This window comes from Varanus komodoensis, unplaced genomic scaffold (genome assembly GCF_004798865.1).
Source record: "Varanus komodoensis strain SLA01 unplaced genomic scaffold, ASM479886v1 scaffold2, whole genome shotgun sequence".
In the NCBI taxonomy this organism is placed as follows: Eukaryota; Metazoa; Chordata; class Lepidosauria; order Squamata; family Varanidae; genus Varanus; species Varanus komodoensis.
The window spans coordinates 19,795,447-19,820,918 of record NW_025335568.1 but is presented as its reverse complement, the minus strand read 5'-3'; the positions used below and the strand labels follow the sequence as shown (position 1 = coordinate 19,820,918).

At 42.4% G+C, this 25,472-nt stretch overlaps 1 protein-coding gene across 1 annotated transcript in view; it reads left to right on the top strand.

Moving 5' to 3' along the window:
- The first annotated feature begins 22,217 nt into the window (after positions 1-22,217).
- PPP3CA (protein phosphatase 3 catalytic subunit alpha) overlaps positions 22,218-25,472 on the top strand; it is a 213,195-nt gene continuing 209,940 nt past the window's right edge. Inside the window, exon 1 of the mRNA XM_044428195.1 lies at positions 22,218-22,875. Coding sequence (XP_044284130.1) covers positions 22,818-22,875 — 58 coding nt within the window. The 5' untranslated portion in view covers positions 22,218-22,817. The remainder of the gene's footprint in view (positions 22,876-25,472) is intronic.

The following is a 25,472-nucleotide window of genomic DNA, read 5'->3' as shown; positions in this document are numbered from 1 at the left end:
GCAGCAGCTTAAAGGTACACAATGAGCTCTAAACAAAGGATTTTGGGGTCAGAGCCAAGTCCAGGTATGATTTTGTAGTGCAGGGGTCCCCAGACTTTCTGGACCCATGAGCACATTTTGATTTCAGCCCACATCTTATTTCGTTATGTCTCTGTTTTGTGTCTATTAGACAACTTCCTTAATTAGGGATTGACTAATTCTGCTAATTGCTGGCAGTGCAGTACAGTGCAGCTCATGCTTCTTTTAAGCATATGTTTTGACAATGTCCAGGAGGAGCTTCTTTTTGGGGAGGCGGCAATGCATGACACAGGTACATTTTGTACTGGAACAGTCTTTAATATTCCCTGCCATACTCTCCTTTTAAATAATTTACCTGCTTCATGGAAATTAACAAAGAGAGGGGAGAAATGGATTCTCTGCACCTTCCAACAGTTAAACACCCTTCCATATTACAACATGGAAGAATAAACTCTCACTTCCTAAAGCACAACACCTGGAGGACTTTACAGTGCTTTCGATATGTGAGTGGTAGTATATAGGCACCAGCCTCAGTGAACACTTATTAAAATATCTGGTTGTCTTTTACTGAAGCCTGTGTATAATTGCTAGAAAGTGGTATGCATTTCTTACCAAGCTATTTACATCTATTTTAAAAAGGGATTAAAGGTTCTGTGTTGGGGGCTTCTGCATAATGGGAAAGAGCAACACACAAGGGGAAGACTAGCTACCTTCTCTCCTGATTCCCCTCTAGAATGAATTTGGTGCACCATCCATGCATCGTCTCATCCCTGCTAGATTCATACACCTCGTGCTCTTCAGGCCCAGTTGCTCCGGAGTGGAATTAATACAGCTGAAATGTGCATTGCCTGTGATGTTTCTGATAATAGCCATACCTGTAGAGGTTTCACACGTGCTCCTGTCCTGAAGGGCAGAAATACTTTTAGTAAACCAATGCATCTAGAATAAAAAGTGAATCCAGTATTATTGAATCTTATCGGGCCAGGGCGGCTTATTTTATATTGTATATTTGTATCTTATTTTAATGTATATATTTTAAAATGTTTTTTATGATGTTTAATTTATTGTTGTAAGCTGCCCCGAGGCTTTGGCGAATGGGGCGGCATAAAAATGTTTTAATAAATAAATATATAAATAAAATAACCTACAAGTAAGTTAGACTGCAATCTAAATCTATGCACAGCAGGAGCAGCTGAAGAGATGATCTTCCATCCTTCATCCTTCTCCTGTTATATGTGGGGTGGGCGAATCAGAGCTCCAATCTCCAGCACTGAGATCAGAAAAGGACCTCTGTTTTGGAGCTGGAAATCTGATCCAGGTTCTTCCTGCCCCCCCCCCCCCCACACACACACACTAATGTCTAGAGGCCATTCCCTTATTTTGTCAAACCTGTAAGTTCAGGTTACCATATCATCCCCAGCAGGCGACATGTCTTCAGAGCATCAGGCTGGGACTGATGCAATAAGGCTTATCTATTAAGCCATAAACATGGAATAAATGAAGAACTCTGTGACCTGCAAATACCATATATCATCAAAGCAATCAGCTACAGGTTTTATTTCATATATTTGCTTGCCTTGGCTGCTGTGTAAACTAAATGAACAACTTTCTATATGATGTTGTATTACGATTCAGACATAAAAGGTTAGGTTTGGTTTGGTTTGCGCTTACCAATGACCCTTTCAGAAAAGTAAACTAAAAATATATACTTAGGAGATGGATAAAAGTTGACTCTTTATTTTTAGGAACGGTTTCTTGTTTCCTCCAACCACACTTGCGGCAAAACACAACTGCCAGTTTTAAACAGATCATTTAGGACACAATCCTATGTATGCAGAGAAAATTCTACAATTGGGTACAGAGAAATTCTACAATTCTCATGCTGGCTGGGGAATGTTGAGGCTGGAAGGACTTTGTTGTCTTAACATGAATAGGATTGTATCCTTGTTTAATATTAACAGGCATCTTCTTTTTACAATTAAAATCAGGCAAAGTAAGTATGCAAAACTGAAAGCAAAATGAGCACCTCAATTTCCTACATGCGTTAACTTTCAGCCAAGTATTTTCCCTTCCATAAAGGGGGGTTTAAATAATGGCTGTCACTTCTTACAACAGGAACCCTCAGCTCCAGGATAGTTATGGTCAAACATCCATATCCCAGCAGGAATCACTAATATGAGCCCCTGGATTCATTCCACTTCTTCACCATTTCAACTGGCTTGTCCAGCTGCTTTCTTTTTCTAGCCCAGACAAAAGTGTGGTAGTAAGGAAGAAAAGTATATTCCTTCTTCTACACAATTAAAAGGGTGCAAGAGCCCTTTCATGTTTTGCATCTGGCCCCACTAATTCCATGACTGTATGTTTTAACAAGCCTACTTGAGTCATTGCCTTTTCTCTAGAAAGGTACTGAACACTATATATGCCTCTAAAATAAAACAATAGGCTTCCTTTATTTTGTTCCTGTGGAAATTCAATTGATGTCCCTTGTAATGGTACCCCAAAGAAAGTTAAAGAAAGAAGGCAGCCCTTTCATATTGAACAAAATTCAAAAAGCACCTCAGAACCAGACTTTCTAGAGCAAACAAAATGGCAGCCACTCTGACCCTTTCCCCACCTCTGAGAAGATTTTGGTCTCAACCCAAAATACTGACAAAATAAAACAGCTGATCTTAAAGCTAGTTGAAAAAGCAGAGTTGCAAATTGACCATGAAACCCAATTTGGCTTGGTCAACACTCTCTGTGAAACTGTGTATGTACTCTGGAATATGTCCCAGAATTATGGGCAACGTATTTGTGGCAGAGGCTTAGGGTTACTTAGCAGATGAGTCAGTGTTGCTATATTTACCAATAAGGATAACTTATTTCTACTATTTGTTTCAATTGTTGTGCAGATAGTTTTGTAAACACCTTTTGAAGAACCTGTAGTAGTGCAGGAATACCTGTCGTGTCCCTTGCTTCTGAAGCTTGAAATACCTTGAGGAGAACTTGGATTTGGACAAGCCACAGGAAGCCCCATTTCCTCAGCACCCCCTTCTATACTTGTTCAGCCCAAGTACGTTGCTCTCCCTTCATCTGAACCTGCAAATGACACCCTTGTACCTCCCCCATTTCTGTGTCATGCAGCCGCATTGCATACAAAAACTGATACCAGCCTCAGGAACTGTATTCAACACGCAATAGCTAACTGGTAGAATGGCAAAATGACCAAGTCCTATCAGCCTCCTTAACGCTACAGTTGATTGCAGTCCCTTGCTGGTACAGAAACACAGGAGAAGCTTCCAATCAACAGTAGCAGGGACTCCAAGGTCCAGCCACATCTAATCTGGATCCTGCATTGCTTAGTGAAACCTGTGTGCACAGCACTTATCCCGAGCCTCTCTCTGAACCAAAACTGTACCTATGTAACACCCTACCAAACCAACAAGTGATTTCCTGGGTCATTTGTCCTTAAATCTAACCCTGACACCAACTTTGTGTTTTGGGGAGGGTCTGCAAGGATGTTGTTAACCCAGGGAATAGTCCCACATTACTTTGAGCTTAGACTGAAACATAGGTTCCATTCCCAAACTACTGCCTAATCCCTGTTTTCGGCTGGTGGAAACATGCAGGGCCAATGAGCAGCAGAGAGGGTCCTTCCATATATTTCCCATGTCCCTTGATTTGACATACTAAGTGTGAAGAGGTTCTCTTGGGCTGCATTCCTACATACACTTGAAAGTAAATGTCTAGATACATCAACTGCACACTGCTTAGAAAGCTATAGGTTAAAACATACCACATTTAATCCTTTCCAGTGTTGGTGCAATATTTCTTATTTATTTCCTCATTAAGTCTTATTTATTTCCTTTATACATCAGCCTCTACATACTGTTTTTTAAGTGTCTGAGGTTATCACAATAAAAATACCACTTCATCCAGTCCTAACTCAATCTCAAAAACTTTTCTTGTCAGAAGTTTTTAATAACCAAAATAGACAAACTGGTAAGGGATGGAGCATCAGGCAAGATAAGGAAAGCAATATCAAAGAAATTCAGGGAACAAATAGCCTTGCCACGACCAAAAACATCCAGCGTTAAGATGAATGGGACAAATAAACCTGCATTATTAGACTTTAAACAGGGCATTCTGACTATGCCTATTCATTTTTCTTCACCTTGGTATACGAATTTCATAGCATTGGCATGCTGACATCAAAGACATACAGCTTTGGGGGAACCCCTCCTTGAAATAACAGATGTGTTCCTGTATCTTTGGCATATTCAAAAGCCAAGATACCGTTGAGGATGACACAAAGGTTTGACTAGCATTCACGCTAGACACCCTACATAAATTGCTTGTCACATTGCGGCTTTGTGATTAACTGAGTTGTCCAAAACTCTCGTTGATAAGACTGGTATAGCACACCGCAAAGACGTCTTCTTATCAGTATCATGGTACAATGCCACCAACGTGGCACAGATACTTTCTACTTGGACTGTCACTCTGACAGCCACAGAGCAGCGGACAGCGAACGGGACCGGTTGCCTGGCTGAGCTTCAGAGGAAACCCAAGCAGTTGCATATGGAGGCAATTTGTTTTGCGGTACCAGGAACAGAGTTTGCAATGCAGCACAATTCTACCCTTGCATGCTCTATTGCTTTCTATCACTTTATTTTGTTTTAAAAATGCAACATGCTGCTTTGCAAAGGGTTCTGCTGAATATGAATCAGGCACATTCTAGACGTTCACTTCTATTATACTTTATACTCTACTTCTAGGCTCCCAGTTAAACAATCTAGAGTAGTACCTCCTCTGGGTACTAAGATGTAGTATCCAATTCTATGACTGCCTGACATTGCCTGGGAAAGCATACAATTATTTGGAGGCCCCCAAAAGAAGATCACTAAGTTGTAAGGTTTCAACTCACTCCCACTTACCAGCAATCTGGATGCAGCCTGGATCACCATTAAAAATATAGAAGTAGATACTAGAATCACTGGGGCAGGAAGGCTGCATGTGTCCATGCCTGTGTAAAAGAAAGAGAGAGAAAATCAGCAGGAATGAAAGCAAAAGAGTCAAGTGAATGTATAAAGCAGAGTGAGGGAGGGAGAGGGAAAGAGAAAGAAGTGGACCCCATCCACTCTTAGCTTTAATCCTATGTACCATGAGCAGTACATGGCCCTGACCACCATATAAACATGCAGCCCTCATCCTTGAAAAGGTTGGCCAGGCCTTGAACAAAGCAGTTTTATGCACTGAATGCAGCACTTAACTCAAGATAAGTGGTGCAGACCTGCCTTTACCAAGAGGTGGTCCACCTATTAAAAAGCACAAGGATATGGATGAGAAGTAGGTTGCCAGCTCTGCATGCTAGTCTTCACTTGCTCTTCTCTTGATCCTTAGTCCCCTGAACCATTATGAGCTGATATTTGTAAATACTATTGAAAACCAGGAGAACAAGTCAAGTGACAAAACCTGTATAGGAGCAATTTTTAATAGCATCCCAGGGTTTTGTTTTGCTTTGTTTTACTAGTCAAGCTGTGTGGTTTGAGTAAAACATGTTCAAGTTGCATTTAACTCTTCATTAGCAGGTTTAGGTTTTCCCACTTAAAGGCATCCAGAACTGAAAGCAGAATTAGCTACTAGTTCCACCTGGATTTTCTTTGCTTGATCAATCTGGAGAGCCAAATGGTGACTTCATTCATTGCTACAGAATTTGGTACCAAAGAAAAACTACCAGGCTGGCAACCTTCAACTGAAGGTCCAGTAACCATAAATATTGTCAGCACTTGTATTTTAAGTTCACTGTTAAAGGAGAAGAGCTTCATGTGTCATGTCAGGTTTGCTGGCTTAACATGATCTGGCTTTTTGTCCAACAAAGCACACAATTTGATCCCCTGTTGCATTAAACTTTTCTGAAATGTCTTCGTATCACATTATGTAGTGCAGCCGAGTGTAAAACCACCTCTTGACACTTGCTTTAATTTTGTCAGGTTCTGTTTGCAAATCCAAAAGGACCTAACATAAATAGCTGTCAACAATTACTGATTAGGGCAGCCCACTCCACCACAAGTGGAGTATGTATCCATGTATTTGGGTACCTACATGGAAAATACTAAAGCCTTATCACCAAAGCAATTGCAATTGGTTTGCTCTCTTGTTGTCCTTCAGTCAGTTTGCACAGGAAATCTAATCATGTCACTCAAGACATGATTGCTCAGTTGCTGTTTGCTCAGTGGCCTTGACCGAACAGAGCTGGAATACATGGCAGTGTTGTAAAGGCCATTCCTGTCCTTGTTCCCATCACAACAGGTAAAGCATGAAAGACAGGTAAAGGGAAAGAGAGGCAAAATATAGAAAGAGAACATAATGGATAAAAAGAATGGAAGCATTTCCCATGTATCCAGTAGGAGTTTTCCACAATGGCGGCAGCCAATACCATTTCCAATTCAATTCAAAGTCAGGGACAAAATTAAAATCCCTCTTAAAAACAGACAGAAAAGGTGAGCTCTGAATTTCCCAGGAGTGAATTTGATAGAGCAGGGCCCATCCTTGGGCAAATCTTTACTCAAAGTGGTACTGACCTTATTGGCAAGCCAATGAACAGAGTCTCTGAAGATTATATTAAAACATGGGTGGGATCATACTAGTGTAAGCAGTCCATCAAATTTAGTAGCATTTCTAGATGTAACGGGTACACACGCAGTCCCTGCTTATAGCTGTGTAAAGCTTCTGCAGATCATGTGGCATGATTGGTAGACAGAGGTACCTTTTACAGAGATGCCCTCTAGAAGTCACTGGCCTAAGGACTCAGCTGCTGAAGACATTAACCTACTAAATCAATGAAAACTACATGCGATGGAATCAAAAGATTTTGGAAGCAGATACATGCAGAAATGCAGGAAACACTTAAAATTTACTTTCCTATGAATGCCAAGAATATGTTACTGAGTATATACCAGAGACTCTTGCAAATATTATGCTAGAGTTATTTAAATATAACAGCAGCAAGAGTAACAATAGCTTCAAAGTGGAAAGCTGAAGAATGTCCAACTGTTGAAGATGGAAAAACAAGCTAGCTGAGTTGCAACATGGTGAAACTAACCAATTATATTAATAGAAGACCTGCTAAAGAATGTATGGAAAGCCTGGAAGTTTATTATTAGCTAATTAACTAATGCTTAAGAAAACAGAATCTTTAAAAATATTGTCAGTGATTTTTAATAAAATGCTAAAGCTATGATATCCACAATTAGTTCTATAAACTAGATTAATCTGCATGAGAACTTTGATTAAGGATTAAATATGACTATAACAGACAGATTTTTTTTCCTATTTGTGAACTTGTAGCATATAATTTCAGCACCTAACATCTGTGAAATATCCCTTTGTAACCTTTCTCCTATACATTGTTGTTATTTCTAAGTTTTCTGTTAAAACAAACAAATACACAAAATTATGAAAAAATGAAATGATCTGAACATAGAAAATATTCCATGTAAATGTTTGAAACTTTGTGATCATATGATTAGCTGGTCTTGATAGTAAACCTTATTTTTATACACCATCTAACCAGCAGCAAAATAAGCTATTTAGTGTTGCAGAAATGGCTGGTAGGTCTTTGATTATTACTGCTTTCTTTCATGATAGTTTGTGGGGTCTGGAAATACTTACAACAATATTCCATTACTAATACTTGTACTATTCATATACAAGATATTAACTGTAATCTTTCATAGTTAATTTTTTTAAAGTAACTTTGATAAAGGAACTAACAGTGGGGAAATGCTATGGTGATGAACACAAGACAGAAGAAACCGCCATGTTTATATGGGGTTTTGAAACATTCCATGGGTTATGAACAGATTTGCCCTATTAAACCCATTAACCTGAAGGTGTCATAGCATTGTATGTTCTGTTTATGTGTTAGGGTCCTTTGCTTATACACATCCAGCAATGTACCTGATATATTTTAAGGAGCATTTTATATACATTCCCGGTCTGCAGGAATAAAGCAGTTTTGACAAGCCAGAGTTATAATTTGACTAGTCATTCACCCCCAGACACCTTCCAGATGATCTTGCCATTGTGGTGAGTGCCAAACTAAGTCCAAACCATCGAAGCAGGCCAACTAATCTTGCAGACATATCTTCTTTGTTTTTTCTGTCTCCCCACACTGCATACCCAATCAGAACATTTTCTTCTTGTAATAATGCACCTATTCAACCTCATAAAAAAGCAATGTAAACACAATACCGTATCACTAGACAAATGCACTACTGAAAACTATATGGTGTCTTCATAAATCAGCTACTGACATGCTAAATTGAAATGTCAGCTGCAAGTCATTTTAACTGCAAGACTGAAATAGCTCATTCCAGGATACACATAAATGAAATGAAATAATTTTGGATGTATCATGTCCTATCATACACACAAACACACACACACACACGAGTAAATGAAGATATACTGGGCATAGACAGAAAACAAGCAAACTCAGACACCGATGCTTAAAGTTACATTACAGTTCTCATAATGACCTGCTGGGATGGAACAGGATAGGAGGAAACCAAATGGAGTTGACAGCAGAGAGCAGAGCCTTGTTTCCCATCTCTGTCTCCCTCTCTCTCTCTCTCTCTCTCTCTCTGATAAGGTATGATTACACAGTTGCTACAAGGTGATGGCTGAGGAGGGAGAAGCCTGAAGCAACTAGTCCCTCAGCTGAGCAGATGAAGTGGACCTTTTGGTCCACTCAAATTTAATCAGAAGTGGAGGTGTACTAATCAAGGACATGACCCAGTCCAAGCTAAGCACTTAAAGTCCTATTAATGTCAATGAGAGAGTACCCTTGGTACTCTTTCATTGGAAGTGGGAAGCCAAGAAGCAAAATGGACTCATTTCAGAATTACTGTACACAAATACAGTTCAGGGTTTTGAAAAATATGTGTCAAATGGGTCTTACTTTTATATTTCTACTAAATTCTGTCTGAACTTCAGCCACTACATTAAGGCTGGGAAGAGAGAGGAAAATAATAATGTTTGCCAGAGTTAAAACTGTAAAACATGGAGATTTTTTTTGAGCAGCTGACTACAACAGATGGAACAATCTTAAGGGAAATAAACAAATTTTGGGAAAGCAAGCAACATGTTCTAGCAATCTTCAGTGATATCACAGTCTTAAAGAAAAAGTTTAAAATTGAATGGATGCATAGTGTGAATGGTGTAGAGAAAACCGGTGTGGTGTAGTGGTTAAGAGATGGGACTGGGACGCAGATGATTTGGGTTCTAGTCCCTGCTCAGCCATGCAGCCAAATATATCCGAGAACATTTGAAAGATGAGAATAGTGATCCCCTTCATCTGATTTGTACAAAATAAATCTTGAGTGTCAAAATCTATATATTTAATTATAACTGCTTGAATATTATGAAACAGAGAGCCAAAAATCATATAAGAAACTAATGGAAGTGAAAATGCCATATTTAGAATTTCACACTTGATTATACAGCTACAGAAATGTTGAGCAGAAAAAATTATTACACTTATTTCGTTATGCGAGGCATTGCATATTTAGAGAGAAAATTGTCCTACAGCACCCAGTATGTCCCAGTAAGCCATGGCTTGTGCCCTTAGTGGTGCACATTTGCTTAATGCTTTGTGCATGCATCTTTGTATCCTCTTCTAACTTTCAAACAAGCAGGCCTTCAGAAAGATGGCTATGTCCTATTTAACCGTTCCAAGGGATGGAGAACTACTATGTTCCCTGTTAAATATTTATGCTTTAACTCTACTTCGCTGAACTATCCTGACTTAAATCTTTCATGCATAGGCCTTGTAGTGTGAAAAGGAATAGTTATGTAACAATTCCACAGAAGTTAAAGGAGAAATTCCACGTGACTATGAAGCGTTCCCAAATTGTCACAGTTTGCAGCACAATGAAAGCATAATTCTTAGGCATTTCTTGCACATGATCTGATGTTTTCCCCTCCAGCTAGTGCTTTTGTTGGGGAACACTGCATTGTTCCAGCCTTTCAGCCACAATGTTTTTCATGGACAGAAAATGTGCTGCTCTCCCTCCCTGTCTCCCTGCATGCAGTGTTTTGGGAACAGTGACATGCAATTGTTCTGCATGAGTGCCGTGACTCAAAAGTGCTGAAGCCTCAGGCACAGAGGGGCAGAAGTCAGCTAGGACAGGAGCATCACCCCAGCATGCTGCAGAAGTGTGAGACCCAGGGCAGCCCAGCTGCACATCCCTGTGCAGCTAGAATCCCTCACCAAACCAGGATCCACAGAGACAGCACCACCTGAGCCAAATTCCCCCAAGGAACCCGCTGCTTTCACAATCAGCCACTTAGCAGGCCTACATACCAACGCAAGCCGTGCTGCAGGTGAGAACTGGAGCTGTGTGCAAATCGTCCTCTGAGGTTCTCCTCCCAAATTTCCCCAATTTCTCCAGATGGAGGATGGCTTATCGTTGAAAGAGGTTGTAGCACTGCTTTTTTATTGGGCTGTGCGTGTGTTCTTGAGTTTTTTGTTTCTCATGTACGTGGGCAAACAGCAACAATTTTTGTGATGCTAGAAAAGGTCACTGTTGTGTCCAGTCCCAGAATAAACCCCGTTTTTCCAGTTTCTTGAAAATTGCTTCTCCCGTAAATAGGCTTCTTCCATGGCTCTGCCTCATTCTCAGGTTCTTCTAGAATTTATTTTGTGGTGTTTCAGAGCTTAAATAATCACTGTGTGAGGTCCAGGCACAGTGTGTGTTTTCTTTCTATTTCACCTTTCTCCATTACTGTGCAGCTTCCAACGCTGCCCACACTTCCTGATCGGAAAGAACAAAACAAAACCCTATGGAAGGAAAGATCCCATGGTGTTTTTTCCTGGGCTCTCTCTGGAGTGGGAAGCCAGTGATACAACTGTCTAATAAAAATACAAACTTGTTCACATGCCTTGGACACCTCCTAAGGTAAACACAGGTAACACAATTTCCCAATTCCTCTTGTAATTTTCTTCACTGTGGAATTTCTTCTCAGAAGCAATTTCTTCTTCTTTTAATCAAATTGAACATGACTGCTTAAAAAAAATGAGAGAAATGTTGGCACAAGGGAGAACTGACAGCGTTGACAGAGCGCTAGCCTTAAGGCACTTCGCTCTAAGTGTAGAACAGAAGAGGCCTGGCCAGGCTGGCGAATGACACTAAACAAAGATTATAGCATGGAGCTGTCCAATGTCTTGTCCTAGTTGTTTTCTCTGCTTCCCCCAACTCTTTATTTATCCTGCTCCTGTGTCTATTGAGAGACCACTCTTTCCTACTTTTGTTTTTCAGTTAAAATTCCAGTAATAGAAGTGTTCATGCAAATCTTTGCCCTCAGCTTTGAAACTGTATCTCCTCTTCTAGTGGACCTTCGTTGCTCTTCCTAGCTTTCCATGGTAGCAGCAAAATATTTCGATCATCATTGCCAAATGATTCTTTTCCATGCCATTGATGATCCTCTTTATGATCATTAGCAATTTCAGAAGCAACATTCTTCTGATGGCTTTGGACAGAAGGAAGTGACCGCTTGTACATTGCTGTTGGCCACAGATAATATATGGTCCTACATTCTTTATTAAACATTTGAGGAGGTGTTTGAGATTAAAGAGTTTTGAGCCTCAAATTTCACTTTTTGGAAACTATGTTGCCAAATCTCCTTTATATTTAGTTGAGTGGACTCTTGTATCATGTGTCATGCTGAACTGAACATAACTGAAGTCAGTGGAACTTCTCAGCAGACATACATAGTCTGGCAGTGTAACTTAGAATACAATTATATACATGATTGCTCAGAAGCAATCATTTCCATGGAAGACTGTATACAATGGAAGCCTTATTAAATCGATAGAATCATTTATTGATTCGTATGGTACTTTTCTCCCAAACAACCTCCCGGAACTCAATGCAGCTAGGAGTTACAAGATGACTCTTTGGGTGGTTTTCATGTTTCCATTTTAATTTGCTTGCTTGTCTTTATTACATAGGAACCCGAGAATGCAATTGGACTGAAGACATATAATATAAATAGCATGTAGCACATGGGGAATGAAATAGAGTCATCCTGTTATCCATTTTGATGAAAGTGCTCTAAAAATGTCTCCAATATACAGGCATTCCCAAATGAGTGCCATTAGTTGGGGAAAAATGGGTAAACTAGGTTTTGCTTATTTCATGGGTGTATGGTGCATTGATATGTTTGCACTGCTTTGATTATTTTTACACTAATTTTATCAGTAAAACTATTCAAGTAGTAATGTATTAGTGTATATATTACACATTGTATCAAACTTCTAATTAAAATTCATTTGGCCTAGTTACATGTTATTTTATATATTGTACAGTGCCCCAACAGAAACCTAATTAAAATGTGTCAGACTATTGTTGTTGTTGTTGTTATTTGTGGACTTATATTTATAGCTCAAGCCATTAAAGTTACTAAATTATCAGTGGAATATTTTACATCTAATAAATAGAATTATATAATGTTTCTCATAAGAGGAAAAAATGAGAGATATAAATGCAATGTAATAATAATGATGATTATTATTACAGCAAGAAGATGCAAAGTCTGGGGATTCTACTGAGTCTTTGGCCTTAGAATGGGGGAAATAAGTACTTACCAGAACCAGGCAGAAACATGCTGTGAGTTCCACAGTTTCTCTTATGCACACACACATGCATGCGTGGACTTGCACACAAACACACACGTAGGTCTATTCGAGATGGCTGAGCCTTACCAAAAACATTGTAATAAGACATGTTTCAAAGCAATTAAATTCATTAAAACTTTCAGACTCAACAATAACCTTCAAGGTTCAGTGTGCTGCTTTGTAAATATTTGACTTTTATGGGAGCAGATTGAGAGCTGGCTGCTGCAGCATTTATTTTTCCATTACATGGTACTATGAAAGAACTGCCTGGGGTTGACATGAGGAGTTATTTACCAGAATGTGTACAACACTTCTTTATTAATGTTCTTATAACTTAAATAATGCATTGCAATGTTTTTATCTTGGGATATCACAGCAGCTTTGCAAACCAGGCTCATATGAATACATGCTCCATGAACCAAAAGTCACACATTGCATTTTTAAAGGCTTTCACGGTAGATGTGGAGCAGTACACCTAAAATGATAAGGTAAATAAGCCAGTATATTGTATAGGAAAACTTAGTAAGAAACTTCTTTGCTAAGTGGCCAGTGGGGCATAGGGTTAAGAGTGCTAGGAGATTGGAGTTCTAGTCCCTACTTGGCCATGAAGCTCATGGGGTTTGTTGAGAATAAAACCAAAAGGTAGAGGATTATGTAACCCACCTTGGGTTTTTTGCCACAAAGAACAAGCTATATAATTAAATAAAGTATTTGAATTGCTTTGTTTTACTTTATCAAATGAAACCATTAAAGGTTACTTAGAAACTGCCAAATTTTCAACCATATGGAATCATAAATATCCTCCATGCACAGAACAAAACCCACAATCATAATCATAATTCTCTTGGATGGATACAAAGCAATTCAGTGCTAATTAACCTGCCAGGGATGAGGGTTATTTCATTTTGTTAAAATGAAGTGCAATGCTAAAGGGAGAACCAGCATTTGTAATGGCCTAGCTGGACTTCCTGCAGTGATAGAGAGGACTATATAAAGAAGCAAGGGAGGGGGACTGAAATACAAAAGCTACAAAGCCACTTGGACACTGGATCTGTTAAGCCAACGAGAACATTATAAAAACATTATAAAACATTATAAAAATAGAATATAAACTTCCAGGCCTGCCTTGTATGCACTTGGTAACATGCAATACCTTGCGAGAACTTACCATTTTGTCTAATGAAGCTTAATCAATCTGGCTTTTTGTTAGGTTGCATTTAAGGGAATCCTATGTCAAAGAAATTTTCTTGTAAAACAGCATGTTATTACCACATCTATTTGTGATTTTTAAAAAACAACTGCATGGAAATGTGTTTACTTGGTCATGTATAGTTTTCATGTATACTTTTTGCTAAATATATGCATTTTTTCAAGCAGTTTTCCTTTATCTACTGCTTTTATTAATGTTCTTATAACTTAAATAATGTATTGCAATGTTTTTATCTTGGGATATCACAGCAGCTTTGCAAACCAGGCTCATATGAATACATGTTTCATGAACCAAAAGTAATTAGGATCTTTTCTACCACCAGTTCTATTATCTTCAGCATGCCATATTTTCCTGCTAATTTTTCCTTATACTGACATCATTAAGTTTCCATCTGGTCCAGGACTACAGGACCAGACGGAAAGTTAAGGGTGCAATCCCAAACATGTTTAGACAGGAAAAAAAGCCCACAATTCCCAGCACGGCCAGCCACACAGTCTGGGGCATGCTGTGCTTTGCAGGCCTCTTATACCAATGTTATGCATGTTTAGACAGACATGATCATGTGAAAGCCTGGTAAAAACAACATAGATTTCCTAAATACTGCTCAATATGTATTAATCAATGCATGATGTAAATACTGGATGATAGAAAAGAATTTGAGATTTTAATACAAATTTGCCAAATTTGCAGTTCCTGATACAAACCAGAATTCATTTGTCCTTCAGTAAACACACTTCTGTAGATTTGCAGAGGCATTCTTCAGATTGGACATGCACATGGTAGGAGTGTCATGAGCAGAGTTGGCTGGACCAGGAGGGTCAGACTAGATGGCCAGGGCTGTTGTGGGGATATGATTGATAGCAGGAGAAAGAGAATGATGTAAGCTACTTTGAGTTCTTTGTAAGAAAAAGGTGGGATATAATTCTAATAAATCTGTGGACAAAGGCAATTTCTGTTATAAAGTACATACACCATGGGGCTCACAGTGCGTATGGACTAACATCTTCACAACTCCCATCTAGTTCATCAGTGGGAGATGACTGCTGCTGGCTGCACAGTTGTGGATTTGCATATCATCCTGTTAATAAGCCATGGTTAGCTACTGTCCACTGTACAACCCCTGATGCTCCCAACAGACAGGTCACCCTGTGCTGCTCTCCTCTTCCTTTCCATTCACTCTCCCAGCCAGCTCCAGCACAAGTCCCATGTCCTTTAGGAGAAACTTCTGATCTTCTCATTGCTGTTCTGGTCACTACCCCTTTTGTCTGTCAGCAGTTTTTATGACTGGCATTTTAAAAAATTTTCTGCTCTTGAAAATTGTGCAATTGTGTTAGTCCTTCTCAAATGTGCACTTATGGCTATCCCACATGTATAGTCTTGCCTGGTCAATTGCCTTGTCTGTTTCTGTCAAAGGGAGGACAAAGAAAGGCTACATGTAGGCTGATTTTTCAGTCACCTGGGACCACATGGTTGGCTGTCAATAGCAAAGGTCAAAAAGGGATAAAAGGAGTATCAAAGGGAGGGGGGCGCATATTACTACTCCTTTGGGAATGCAATCCTATCAGGTCTGAGTGTTGAACTGACCCTCCTGAGATGCATTTTCAACCCTTCCCCAACTCACCAACTATTTTAGAAAGGGAAAATATTAACTCCCTGCTTTAAAAGCATTACTGCACATGCATAAATTTCTCCTATTTTCTTCCCTCCCCTTAATGGGCAACATTTCCCCTTCATTTACTTCCCAGCAATTAAATGTTTGTATATTCTGTGGTTTTGTTTTTGAAAAAACTGTCAGGTAACCGCAGTAACCTCAGCAGTAAGTGCTCTGAAAAGAAGCCACATAAAGAGGAGGGGGAGTTAAAACCTTCCCCTTCTGGAGACTCGGGAAAGGGTTGAAAGGTAGATGGCACTGAGAATGGTCAGTTCCACATTTAAAATTAAGAGGATTACATTTCCCTTTGGTGCACCAGCCTTTGATGTCTTGTCCCCCTTTACTGGTGCATTTACATTGTATCATTTCCTGGCTTAACACTCTATGTTTAATGTTTTACTTGTTTTCTTTCCATATCTTTCTGACTGCTATTATAACACTGGTGCAAAACTTGAACAAATGTAACCTTCATACAACTTCAAGAGAGCTTTACTGGAGGCAGGGACATATCAACACTGCTTCAGCCATGCACTTCTTTCTCACCAGCTATACATTTTCTGGGAAATAGAACGGGTTCTACCCCACCTCCAGTTTCCTCAAAGGCATCCGCTGTTCCAATCAGAGAGACACATCACCCATACAAGACACATTATAATTAGAGCCCAAACACGGATTGGGTGAAAGGACAGGAGAAGGCATAATGGGAAATATTCAGGTAAACCTATTCAAACCTCAGTTCTTGCTATGGTTAGTACATCTGCCCCTCTCTCTATCACATGAAATATCCTTGGCACCAATGAAAATAGATGCTATCCCAGATCAGAGATTGCTGCTTAATTTTATGGACTGGGCATTGTGAGCAACAATCTCTCCTTACAATTCTGCCCTGGGATTGTAGCCCTCAATTGTCCTCTAACGTGATAACCGGAAGAAGGAACAACCGGAATCACAACTGTTCTATGTTGCAGGCACAGACTTTTATCTAGCTTCTTCTACAAAATAGAATATAAACCCATACAATCAAAAGGAGAATAAAATATGAAAAGACAACACAACCCAAAGCACCTCGAAATGACACTGAAAGGCTCTTGCTCTGTGAGTCACTTAAAGGGCCTTGGTGAACAGAAACGTCTTCATCTGGCACAGGGATGGTGCCAGAGAAGCTACACTGGGAAGGCTATTCCAGAACAGAAACTATAAGACGCTAGAATAACAAATGAATTGATAGATATGGTCATGAAATTATATTTACAGAATAAAAGTGTTGTACGAGTGTTTCCTAATATCTTGGAGTGGTTTTTCTATCTACATTCAGAAACAAAAAAAAAATTAGCAGAGGTCCAGCAGAATAGAACTGAGCAAGGAAATAGACCTGGTAAAAGTTCTAAAGGTCCTGCTTCCAGGTGCTTCTTCTGAGGAGGGTGTAGCTCTCCTATAGTGTTTCAATCTGCATTTATAGAATGACTTGAAGAACAAGAGCAGGGCCATGAAAAGGCTCTACCCATGACACCCCCTCCTTTAATCAAAAGTAACAACAGGGACCCGATCTTAATTGAGGGGCTAGTGTAGGGGATAGGGTGTGTCCCCCCCCCCCTCACTGCATTTCCCATTTTGATTACAGTACACACCTCTAGTCAGCAGCACCAGAACATTTTTGTGGCATGAGATTTATATGTGTATTATGACACAAGATTTTGTGATTAGAGGCCACTTTTCTAAGATGCACGCAGTATTATCCTTGGTCGACAGGTATATAAAATATGCACACACACATGGCAATGATATCCAAAAAGTGCAGCCTGAGACAATTCACTTAAAGTGTAAATATATGCAGAGCAAGCATAGCAACCATTCACAACATAAAGAATCAGTGATAGCACCATAATAAGCATTGCCATGGTAGTTAAAGGACACAGACAGGCTACGCCTGTGGTGGCTTTGCTGCCAATAGAGAAGCTTCAGCCTTCACCCAACTCTGCTGATGTTTTTGCACTAGTCAGATTTGCATCTGGAAGTAACAACAGTGGTATCTGCTCTGACTAATGTAAACTTTGCATTTCTCAGTGTTAGTTTCACTATTAAACCAGGACACTAACTCTCATTATCATAGATCAATACATGCTTTTCCCTTCTCTTCACGGCTGCAGCATTCTGCATTTCCAGAGTAAAGCTGCAGGGAGGATGCATGGACTTCCAAGGCAACATTGGTGCAGGCTGAGGGAGGATCTTGTATTACATCGCATTTACCTTGTAGTGCAAGCCTGATTTTATCTTCTCCTGCCCCAAACATTTTCACTCTACAGAAATACTTTGCCTGGTTGTCTTCAACTTTGACAACTTTCCTGTGGAGCTTTCAATGAATGCCAGTGTAGTGCGATGGTTCGTGTGTTGGACTGGGGGCCACTCCCCATTTGGTCATGAAATTCACTGTGTTTCTTTGGCCTGGTCACTCACTCTTAGCCTAACCTATTTCACAGGCTGGTTGTGGGGATAAAGTGGAACTATGTAAGCAGCCTTGGGTTTTTCCAAAGAGGAAAAAAGGAGATATATAAATGCAATGTAAAAATATTAATTTTGGATCAGGTAAACCTTGAAGAAGACAAACTGTTTGATCACACACATATATGCTGCTGCTTGGAGATCCAAGTGTGATATTGCGATAAATGGGCACTGAGTTGTTCCTGAAGAGCAGTCATCTCTATTGAACACAACTGACCTTTCTTGCACTATACTCAAGTGCGAGTCTTTTAGATTTGTGATGGTGACTCTGGTAAATAACATTCTTTAAAAACAAAATATAAGTTTGAATTCAGGGCCTCTTTTCTTAATGCCAGTTTAACTCTATTACACTTAATTCAGACTAAGCTATCTTTAATCCAACCTTTACATCACTGAAAAGATCCACCCAGGGGATTAATCCAGATTAAGGGGTTTAAAATAACTAGTAGTGTTTCAAATATTTTGGAAAATCACTAGGCATCCAAGACGTTAATAAAGATATGACATAGGCATGTTGAACCTGATCAAAGAGTTAGAGTATTCATTTTTTACCTCCAGGTGAAGAATTGTTACTGTTGGATTATAGCAGGACTCTGTAAAAGTCCTCAAAGGATGGTGGACACTAGATAGCTGTAAGATAATTCTGAGTCCCAGCTCCAAATTTGAGGCTGAAGCTGGGACTCTGAATTAGAAGCAACTACCCTCCAACTGCACAGCTGCCTGCAGCTCTGAGATCACAAGCTCAACCTTGGAGCCATCATGGCAGGGGGAGAAGGGATGAAAATGCATTACTGTCCTATGAGGAATCCAAGTCATGGCTCTGGTTCCTCTCCATGTGAGCCTGCATAAAACACTTCCATGGCTGAAGCTGTCCATCTAAGCCAGCCTTCCCCAACCGGGTGGCCTTCAGAGGGATTTGGACCACAACTCCCCGAATTCCCATCCAGCATGGCCAGTTACTGGGAATTTTGGGTGTTTCAGTTCAAATGAGTCTGGAAGGCACAATCTTGGGGAAGGCTAATCTAAACATTTTGGAGAGCAGGGGGGTGCACCATGACAATCCTTGCCTCCATGCTCCTTCTGCCCCCTGTTGGAATCCTGTAAAACTCTCAGTTCATAGGATTATGGGCAGCCACATGGGATGGCAGTGTAAAACAATGAAAGGTTCAATGAAAACCTAAAGATTAACAGATGTATGCATAAACTTTCATTGGTCTTATTCCAGTTTACCAGGTGCATGGGGTGTTAAATGTCTATAGAATAAACTAGTAGTGTAACAGGGCATTTTTTTCTGTGAGAAAACACAAATAGCCTAACCATCACCCTAAAGCAAGAGTGTTTTCATACATGATATAAATGGTTTTATTTAAAACACTTCTACATTGACTTTTGATTCAAACATTTCCAGAATGAAAAAAAAAATCAAGAATGGGGGATTCAGGACAGATAAGAGGCAAACTCACATGGCACAGAGGCAAACTGTGGAACTCCCTACCACAAGATGGCCATCACAAATTCATGGAGCACAAGACTATCAGTGGCTTCCAGGAGATGAGACTTTAATAGTCAGGACCAAAGAAGATGAGAGTCAAAAAACTTGAATGCAGAAGAAACCAATTGTGACTGATTTGTCTATCCAGGCCCAGGCTTTGAGTGCTCTTAAAAGTCGGAGATTGACTCCCTGGGTATTCAGCCATGCTTAATGAGGGTTGCTCTCTCTATGGATCTCATCCTTCACAGCAGGCAGAAGCATCATGGTTTTCTCCACATTGAAACTATTTGTACCTATCTATTTTGGCTAGGAAAAGATGGGAATGGATTTCATTTTTGTGACAAGAACTCATCAAAATTCACAACGTTCACATTCAGGTGAGAAAACTTGATTAAAAAAAAACAGAAGAAAGCAAACTTGATACATTCACCTATCCCTAGCCAGTAGCAAATTTAGCTATAGAATACCTACACCACTTGCTCAGGATGTAGGGTGCTGTTGTGTTGATGTCCTGCTTTTGGCTTCCAATGGAAATCTGGATGATCGCTGTGGGAACAAAATGCTGGACTACACAGGCCTTTTGGACTAATTCAGTATGGTTCATCTTAAAAGATAGCACTCAAAGCTAGCAAGACACACTAAAAACATGCATGGATTTTTTTTTAAATACACCTGAGCTTAAAAGCCTAAAATGGCCTTTACCTGGTGGCACCTACAAGGATCTAATTTAGGTGTCAGGTGAGTGTTCTTTGGCAGAAAGCTCCACGAGCATGGTGCTACAATGAAAAGGCCAACACTATCCATGGTGAGACAGAGAAAGTTCTACAACTCCTAGCATTACCAGAAAGCATGGCTGGGGTGGGTAATAATGGGAGTTGTAGGGATTTTTCTGTCTAAACAAGCACAGAAGTACATACATTCTAAGGCCCTATCCTTCTTTGCCATGTGCTCTACTTCAGATGCTGAAGCCATTAACATACAAGCAAGGTTAAACTCGGCACAATTTACCATTTTCTCTTGCTATATCTATGAAAGATTTAATTGTGGGCCACAACAGCAACACACCGCATAGCATGTGAATTCAAAAAGTAGGCTCTTCCACTTTCAATTGACGTCTTTCATGTATGAGAATGGTATAATCCTATACCTATCTGCTCAGTTGTAAGTCCCACTGCGTTTAATGGGACTTCCACTCAGGGTGTATGTACAACTGCAACCAAGGTGGTTTTCATAATTGTAACTGTCATTGTGAGTGTCCATGTTTTGTATTTCCCACACGTGCAGTTCCAAGATTTAGCTGCTGGAACATAGGCTTGATTTTTAAAAGATGTCTCCTGTACTTTCTATTCATTCTACAAAGCAATTCCACAAGAGATAAAATACCAGATTAAAAAGGCATTGTTGGCGTCACTTGTGAGCACGTGGTATTTGACGCTTTCAAAATGGGAGCTCTTCTGAGAGAACATCCATCTATCACGCTTCACGATAATACTAATACTAATAATAATAAATAGGAATGGAAGAGGGAAGAAAGGGATTAAAGCAAAAGCCTTTTGTTCACTGAGCCAAGCAGCTCTGCCTCCTCCAAAGAAAAAGCAAAGCAAGGATCGGAGGTGGGCGAGATGAAGGACGAGCATCCGCGCGAACGGAGTGGGTGGGTGCGCTAATAACCCCCTCCATGCAAAGGAGAGCCTGGCAGCTTTCTCCTGCTCCCACCCTCCCCACGCTAGGTTGGCCGCAGCAAGGCATGGAGAGACGTGTCTGGAGCTGCTGCAAGGGACACGCAGGCGCGATCCTCATCCTGGCGCCCAATACCCTCCCGCCGCCACACACGCACACAGAGAGCAAGAGGCCCCGCGATCGCATTGTGGCAAAGCGGCGGATACACTGAGCGACAAGCAGAACCCGCCCCCGCCTGTGAAGGATACACACACGCGCGCGCGCGCTCCTTCCTCCTGCTGTGGCTTTGGGGGTATCGCGGGGAGGAGGCGCGGGAGGGCGGGGCTGCGGGGAGATGCTGCTGGGACAGCCTTTCGCACATCAGCAGAAGGTTCGCGTCCCGGGACCTGCGGCAAAGGCGGGCCGTGGAGGAGTCTCCTTCCTTCCTTCCTTCCTTCCTTCCTTCCTTCCTTCCTTCCTTCCTTCCTTCCTTGCTTGCTTGCTTGCTTGCTTGCTTGCTTCCCTCGCCTTAGGCGAATCGTATGAAGGGTTTTCCGCTCCTCTCACTGCTGCTCAACCAAACCCTCAGCGCACTCCAGGGACGATGCCACCCACCTCCTCCTCCTCCTCCTCCTCCTCGCCTTCCCCGCCTCCTCTAATGTTGCTGCTGTTGCAGTTCTGCTCTGCTTCTCCCACCGGCAAGAGCCCCCTCTCGTCCCGTCCCCGCATCGCCGCATCCCCCACTGTCCAAAGGTGCGCGCGCTCTTGCGCATGGCGCTGGGGCGACGGCGAACACCTGGGAAGAAGGGAAGAGGGGAGAGGCGCTTCAAGGAGTTTGGGCGGGGGAAGGGAAGAGGGCGGGTCAGTTACCTTGACAGTGATTGGCAGCCCGCCCTGGGCCAATGGCGGCGGAGCTAACGTTCGGTAAGGGGGAGGGCGATGCGAGTGGCAGGCTAAGGCGGCGAGGGTAGGTTGCGCCTTGGACGGAGCGTAACTCTAGTGGCTGGGGCTGCGTGAGTGAAAGGACAAACCCTGCGAAAGGGGTGGCGGCGCTGGGAGAAGGAGACGACGAAGGCGGCGGCGGCGGCGACGCGGAGGAGGACGAGGCGAGGCGAGGCGAGGCGAGGATCCCGTGCAGCGCGGCAGGCGGATCTGGAGCAGCCGTTCGCATCCCGGACTGTGATGCGGACTGTTTTGTTTTTGTTTTTGCAGCCCGCGTAATCTTCGCGTCTCTCGCTCGCGCTCTCCACCCGCCGGCCGTTCATTATCCCCCTTCTTTGCCTGTGCGTTCTCCCTTCGCCAGCCTACGGCTGCTTTCTTCCCCTCGACCAGCGATTCTAATGCAAGGGAGGCGTGATTGACATACAGAAGGAGGAAAAAAAGGTTAAAAAAATTAGAAATATCCGGAGGAGGATCCGCAGCAGCCGCCACCGCCGCCGCTGAAGGAAAACGAGAAGGGAGAGGACAGACGTGAAGTTGCGCCGCAGCTGAGCCAAAAAGGAGCCGGGGAGACGCCGCTTCCTTGGCCGTCTTTGCTGCCGCCGCCGCCGCCTTCAGCTTTGTGTCTGGTAAGGGAGAAGAGAGCGAGCCTCTGCCGCCTTCCTCCTCCTTTTCCAGATTGCTGGAAATGTCTGAGCACAAGGCGCTGGATCCGAAGTTATCGACGACGGAGAGGGTGGTGAAAGGTAAGAGGTGAGCCCGGCGCCCGCGGGCAGCCAAGCCAGCCTGGGAGGGAGCCGTGTGTGTGCGTGCGTGCGGCGGGGGAGGGCGGCAGGATCTGAGCCTTCGCGGCCGCTTAGACGGGGGACCCCTTCTCTCGTCCTCTCTCCACTTCCCCACGAGCTTTTGCTTTCGCAGGGCAAGAGCGGGGAAACCGTGTCTCCCTCTCCGTGTGTGTGAGTGGCGAGATTCGTGTTTATGTACTGTGTCTGCGGTTGCAAAACGGGCAAGGAGTGTTGATGGGGGCGCGGGGTGGACGAGGGGAGAATCAAGTGGAGGAAGGAGGAGGGTGAGGTTGGATAGAAATAGGAAGTGAATGGCCCGATGGGGAGGATGGCTGGGTGGTGGTTGGCGCGCGGTGTTGGCGGGGGGGGGGGGCGTCCAAATGAAACATGAGGGATTTGGCACTATGGACTAGTAACGTAGGCGGGATGGCTGATTGCAGAGGGAGCTCCCAGCTTGATGGATTCAGATAGCGATGGAGCTGGTCACAAGGTTGCTTGGGGTGACCCACACCCCCGCCTCCCTCTTGACCAGACTTGTGGGTTGCTTTCTCTTTCTTGAACAAATAAGTACATATAAAACGCGCGCGCGGCTCCTTCCTCGCGTTCCTCTGTAGCTACATTGCAGCAATTCCCCTCCCTCCTCCGTTGTGGCTGCGCGGGACTCGCGAGAGGCAGATGGAGGGGGGGCGGGAGAACACCCTCCGTTTCCTTCTTTGCGGCTGGAGGATCCGGAGGAGGAGAGCAGGGCGGGGGGGGGGGGGGGGGCGGGGGTCTTTCTCAGTGCCCCCTACCCATTCCTCGGGGCATTTCCATCGCCCTCCTCCCACCTCAGGGCGGGCGGGCGGGCGGGCGGGCGGCCGGCCTTCTTGGACGCCTCACCCCTGAGCCCCAAGCGAGATCGGTCTCTGAAATGTATTCCTAGACCCCCGCTGTACAAATATGCATGTGCGCGCGCGTGCACGTCTCCAGGTTTTGACAGCTGGCTCTCCCTCTCCCTCCCACCCTTGCCACAGCTGCTTCCCCCCTCCCGCCTTCCGTTTTCTTTTTCTCGCATTAGCCTGATGTGTGACAACCCGGAGGTAGTGGTTGATTCGTGGTGGGAGGGGGATGGAGGGAAGGAGATGGAGGATTGGGGGGGGGTTCTTCCCTCTTTATTGGCTGTTCTCCTTGGCCCACTTCTCTGTAGGCAGGGGAGGGGCAGGGAATCTACGTGCGTATATGTACCACTCTTTCTTCTGGTTTGATTCCTTTTTCTCACCGATGCCAGCATGATAACAGGTGCTGCAGGAGAGGATTGTCAGAGTGGTGCCATGTTATCACATGCCTTTATGGATGAAAAATGCAGGCTGTTTCCCTCAGAATCTGGGATTTAAGAGACAACTGTAGATGTGCTGTCAGGGTACTCCTTCCAGAAAGAGTACACAGCAGGAAACAAGCTGTTTCCAGCATCATTTAAATTTTTTCATTCCCTCTCCCACACACATCCCAGTGGTCTGGCCCAGCTGGATGTTAAATTATCTAGCAGACACTGTTTGGCTGGGATACATTTTATTTTAAAAAGGAATACCCTTTAAAATGTGGTTTGAAATGGTTCGGTGTATTTCTGACTAGCTGTATACATGTATGCGCACGCATGAGCTAGTGCTCACTTGCATGTGCAGGAACAGTGGAGAAGCTTGTCTGTGGTTGTGTGAGAAACCAGTGATAAGAGTAGTTTTGCCAACTCTAGACTGCAATTCTGTGCATGCTTACCTAGGAATAAGCTGCACTGGACAGAGTGGCCCTTTTTTGAATGAGCATGCATGCATAGCATTGCTGTGCAAGCAGTGTTTATTCAGATGTCAACACTAATTTAATAGAATTTATTGCCATAGAATTCCAGTCTCAGATTCTGATATATACTTGGAAAAGTCAGTTCTGCTAATTTCAGTGGCACTTTTTTCCATGTAAGAGGTTCAGAATTGTAGCCAAGGGTGCAATTCACTTCCTGCTGCAATAAATAGCAGCAATGCTCTTGGTTTAAATGAGGTGTTATTACATCCCTTAAAGGATGCCTCCTTGGACTTCCATGATATCAATGGGAAAACATCCCTAGTAAGGAGGTATTCCTGTGCATATGTTGTAACAGGCCATTTATTTTGTAAATTTGTTTAGCAAGTCAGATTGTCTTAAAAAGCTTAGCTAGAATACAAAATGTTCACACTTTCGTGAAAAGTGGATTTACTTTACAGTTCAAGAGACCCAGGGTCCCATAGATATGGCCTATAGATTGTGTGTGCTTGGACAGGGGACAGTGTGAATCTTGGGAATGAACTATAATTTATAGGTCTTATGTATTTAAGTTTTCCTACTCATTTTTATTTTAAAATTCTGATGAAAGAGAACATTGTGTATTGTATAGCTTTAGTTCCTAAAAAATCCACATTCGCTTATGACAGGCTAAGTCCCATTAAAATTAGTAGGCTTGGTTTCTAAGTAAACAGTCTTGGGAATATACTGCAAGATTACAATTAGTATGTACATACTTGGTCTGAGCAAACCCATTGACCTCAATTGGA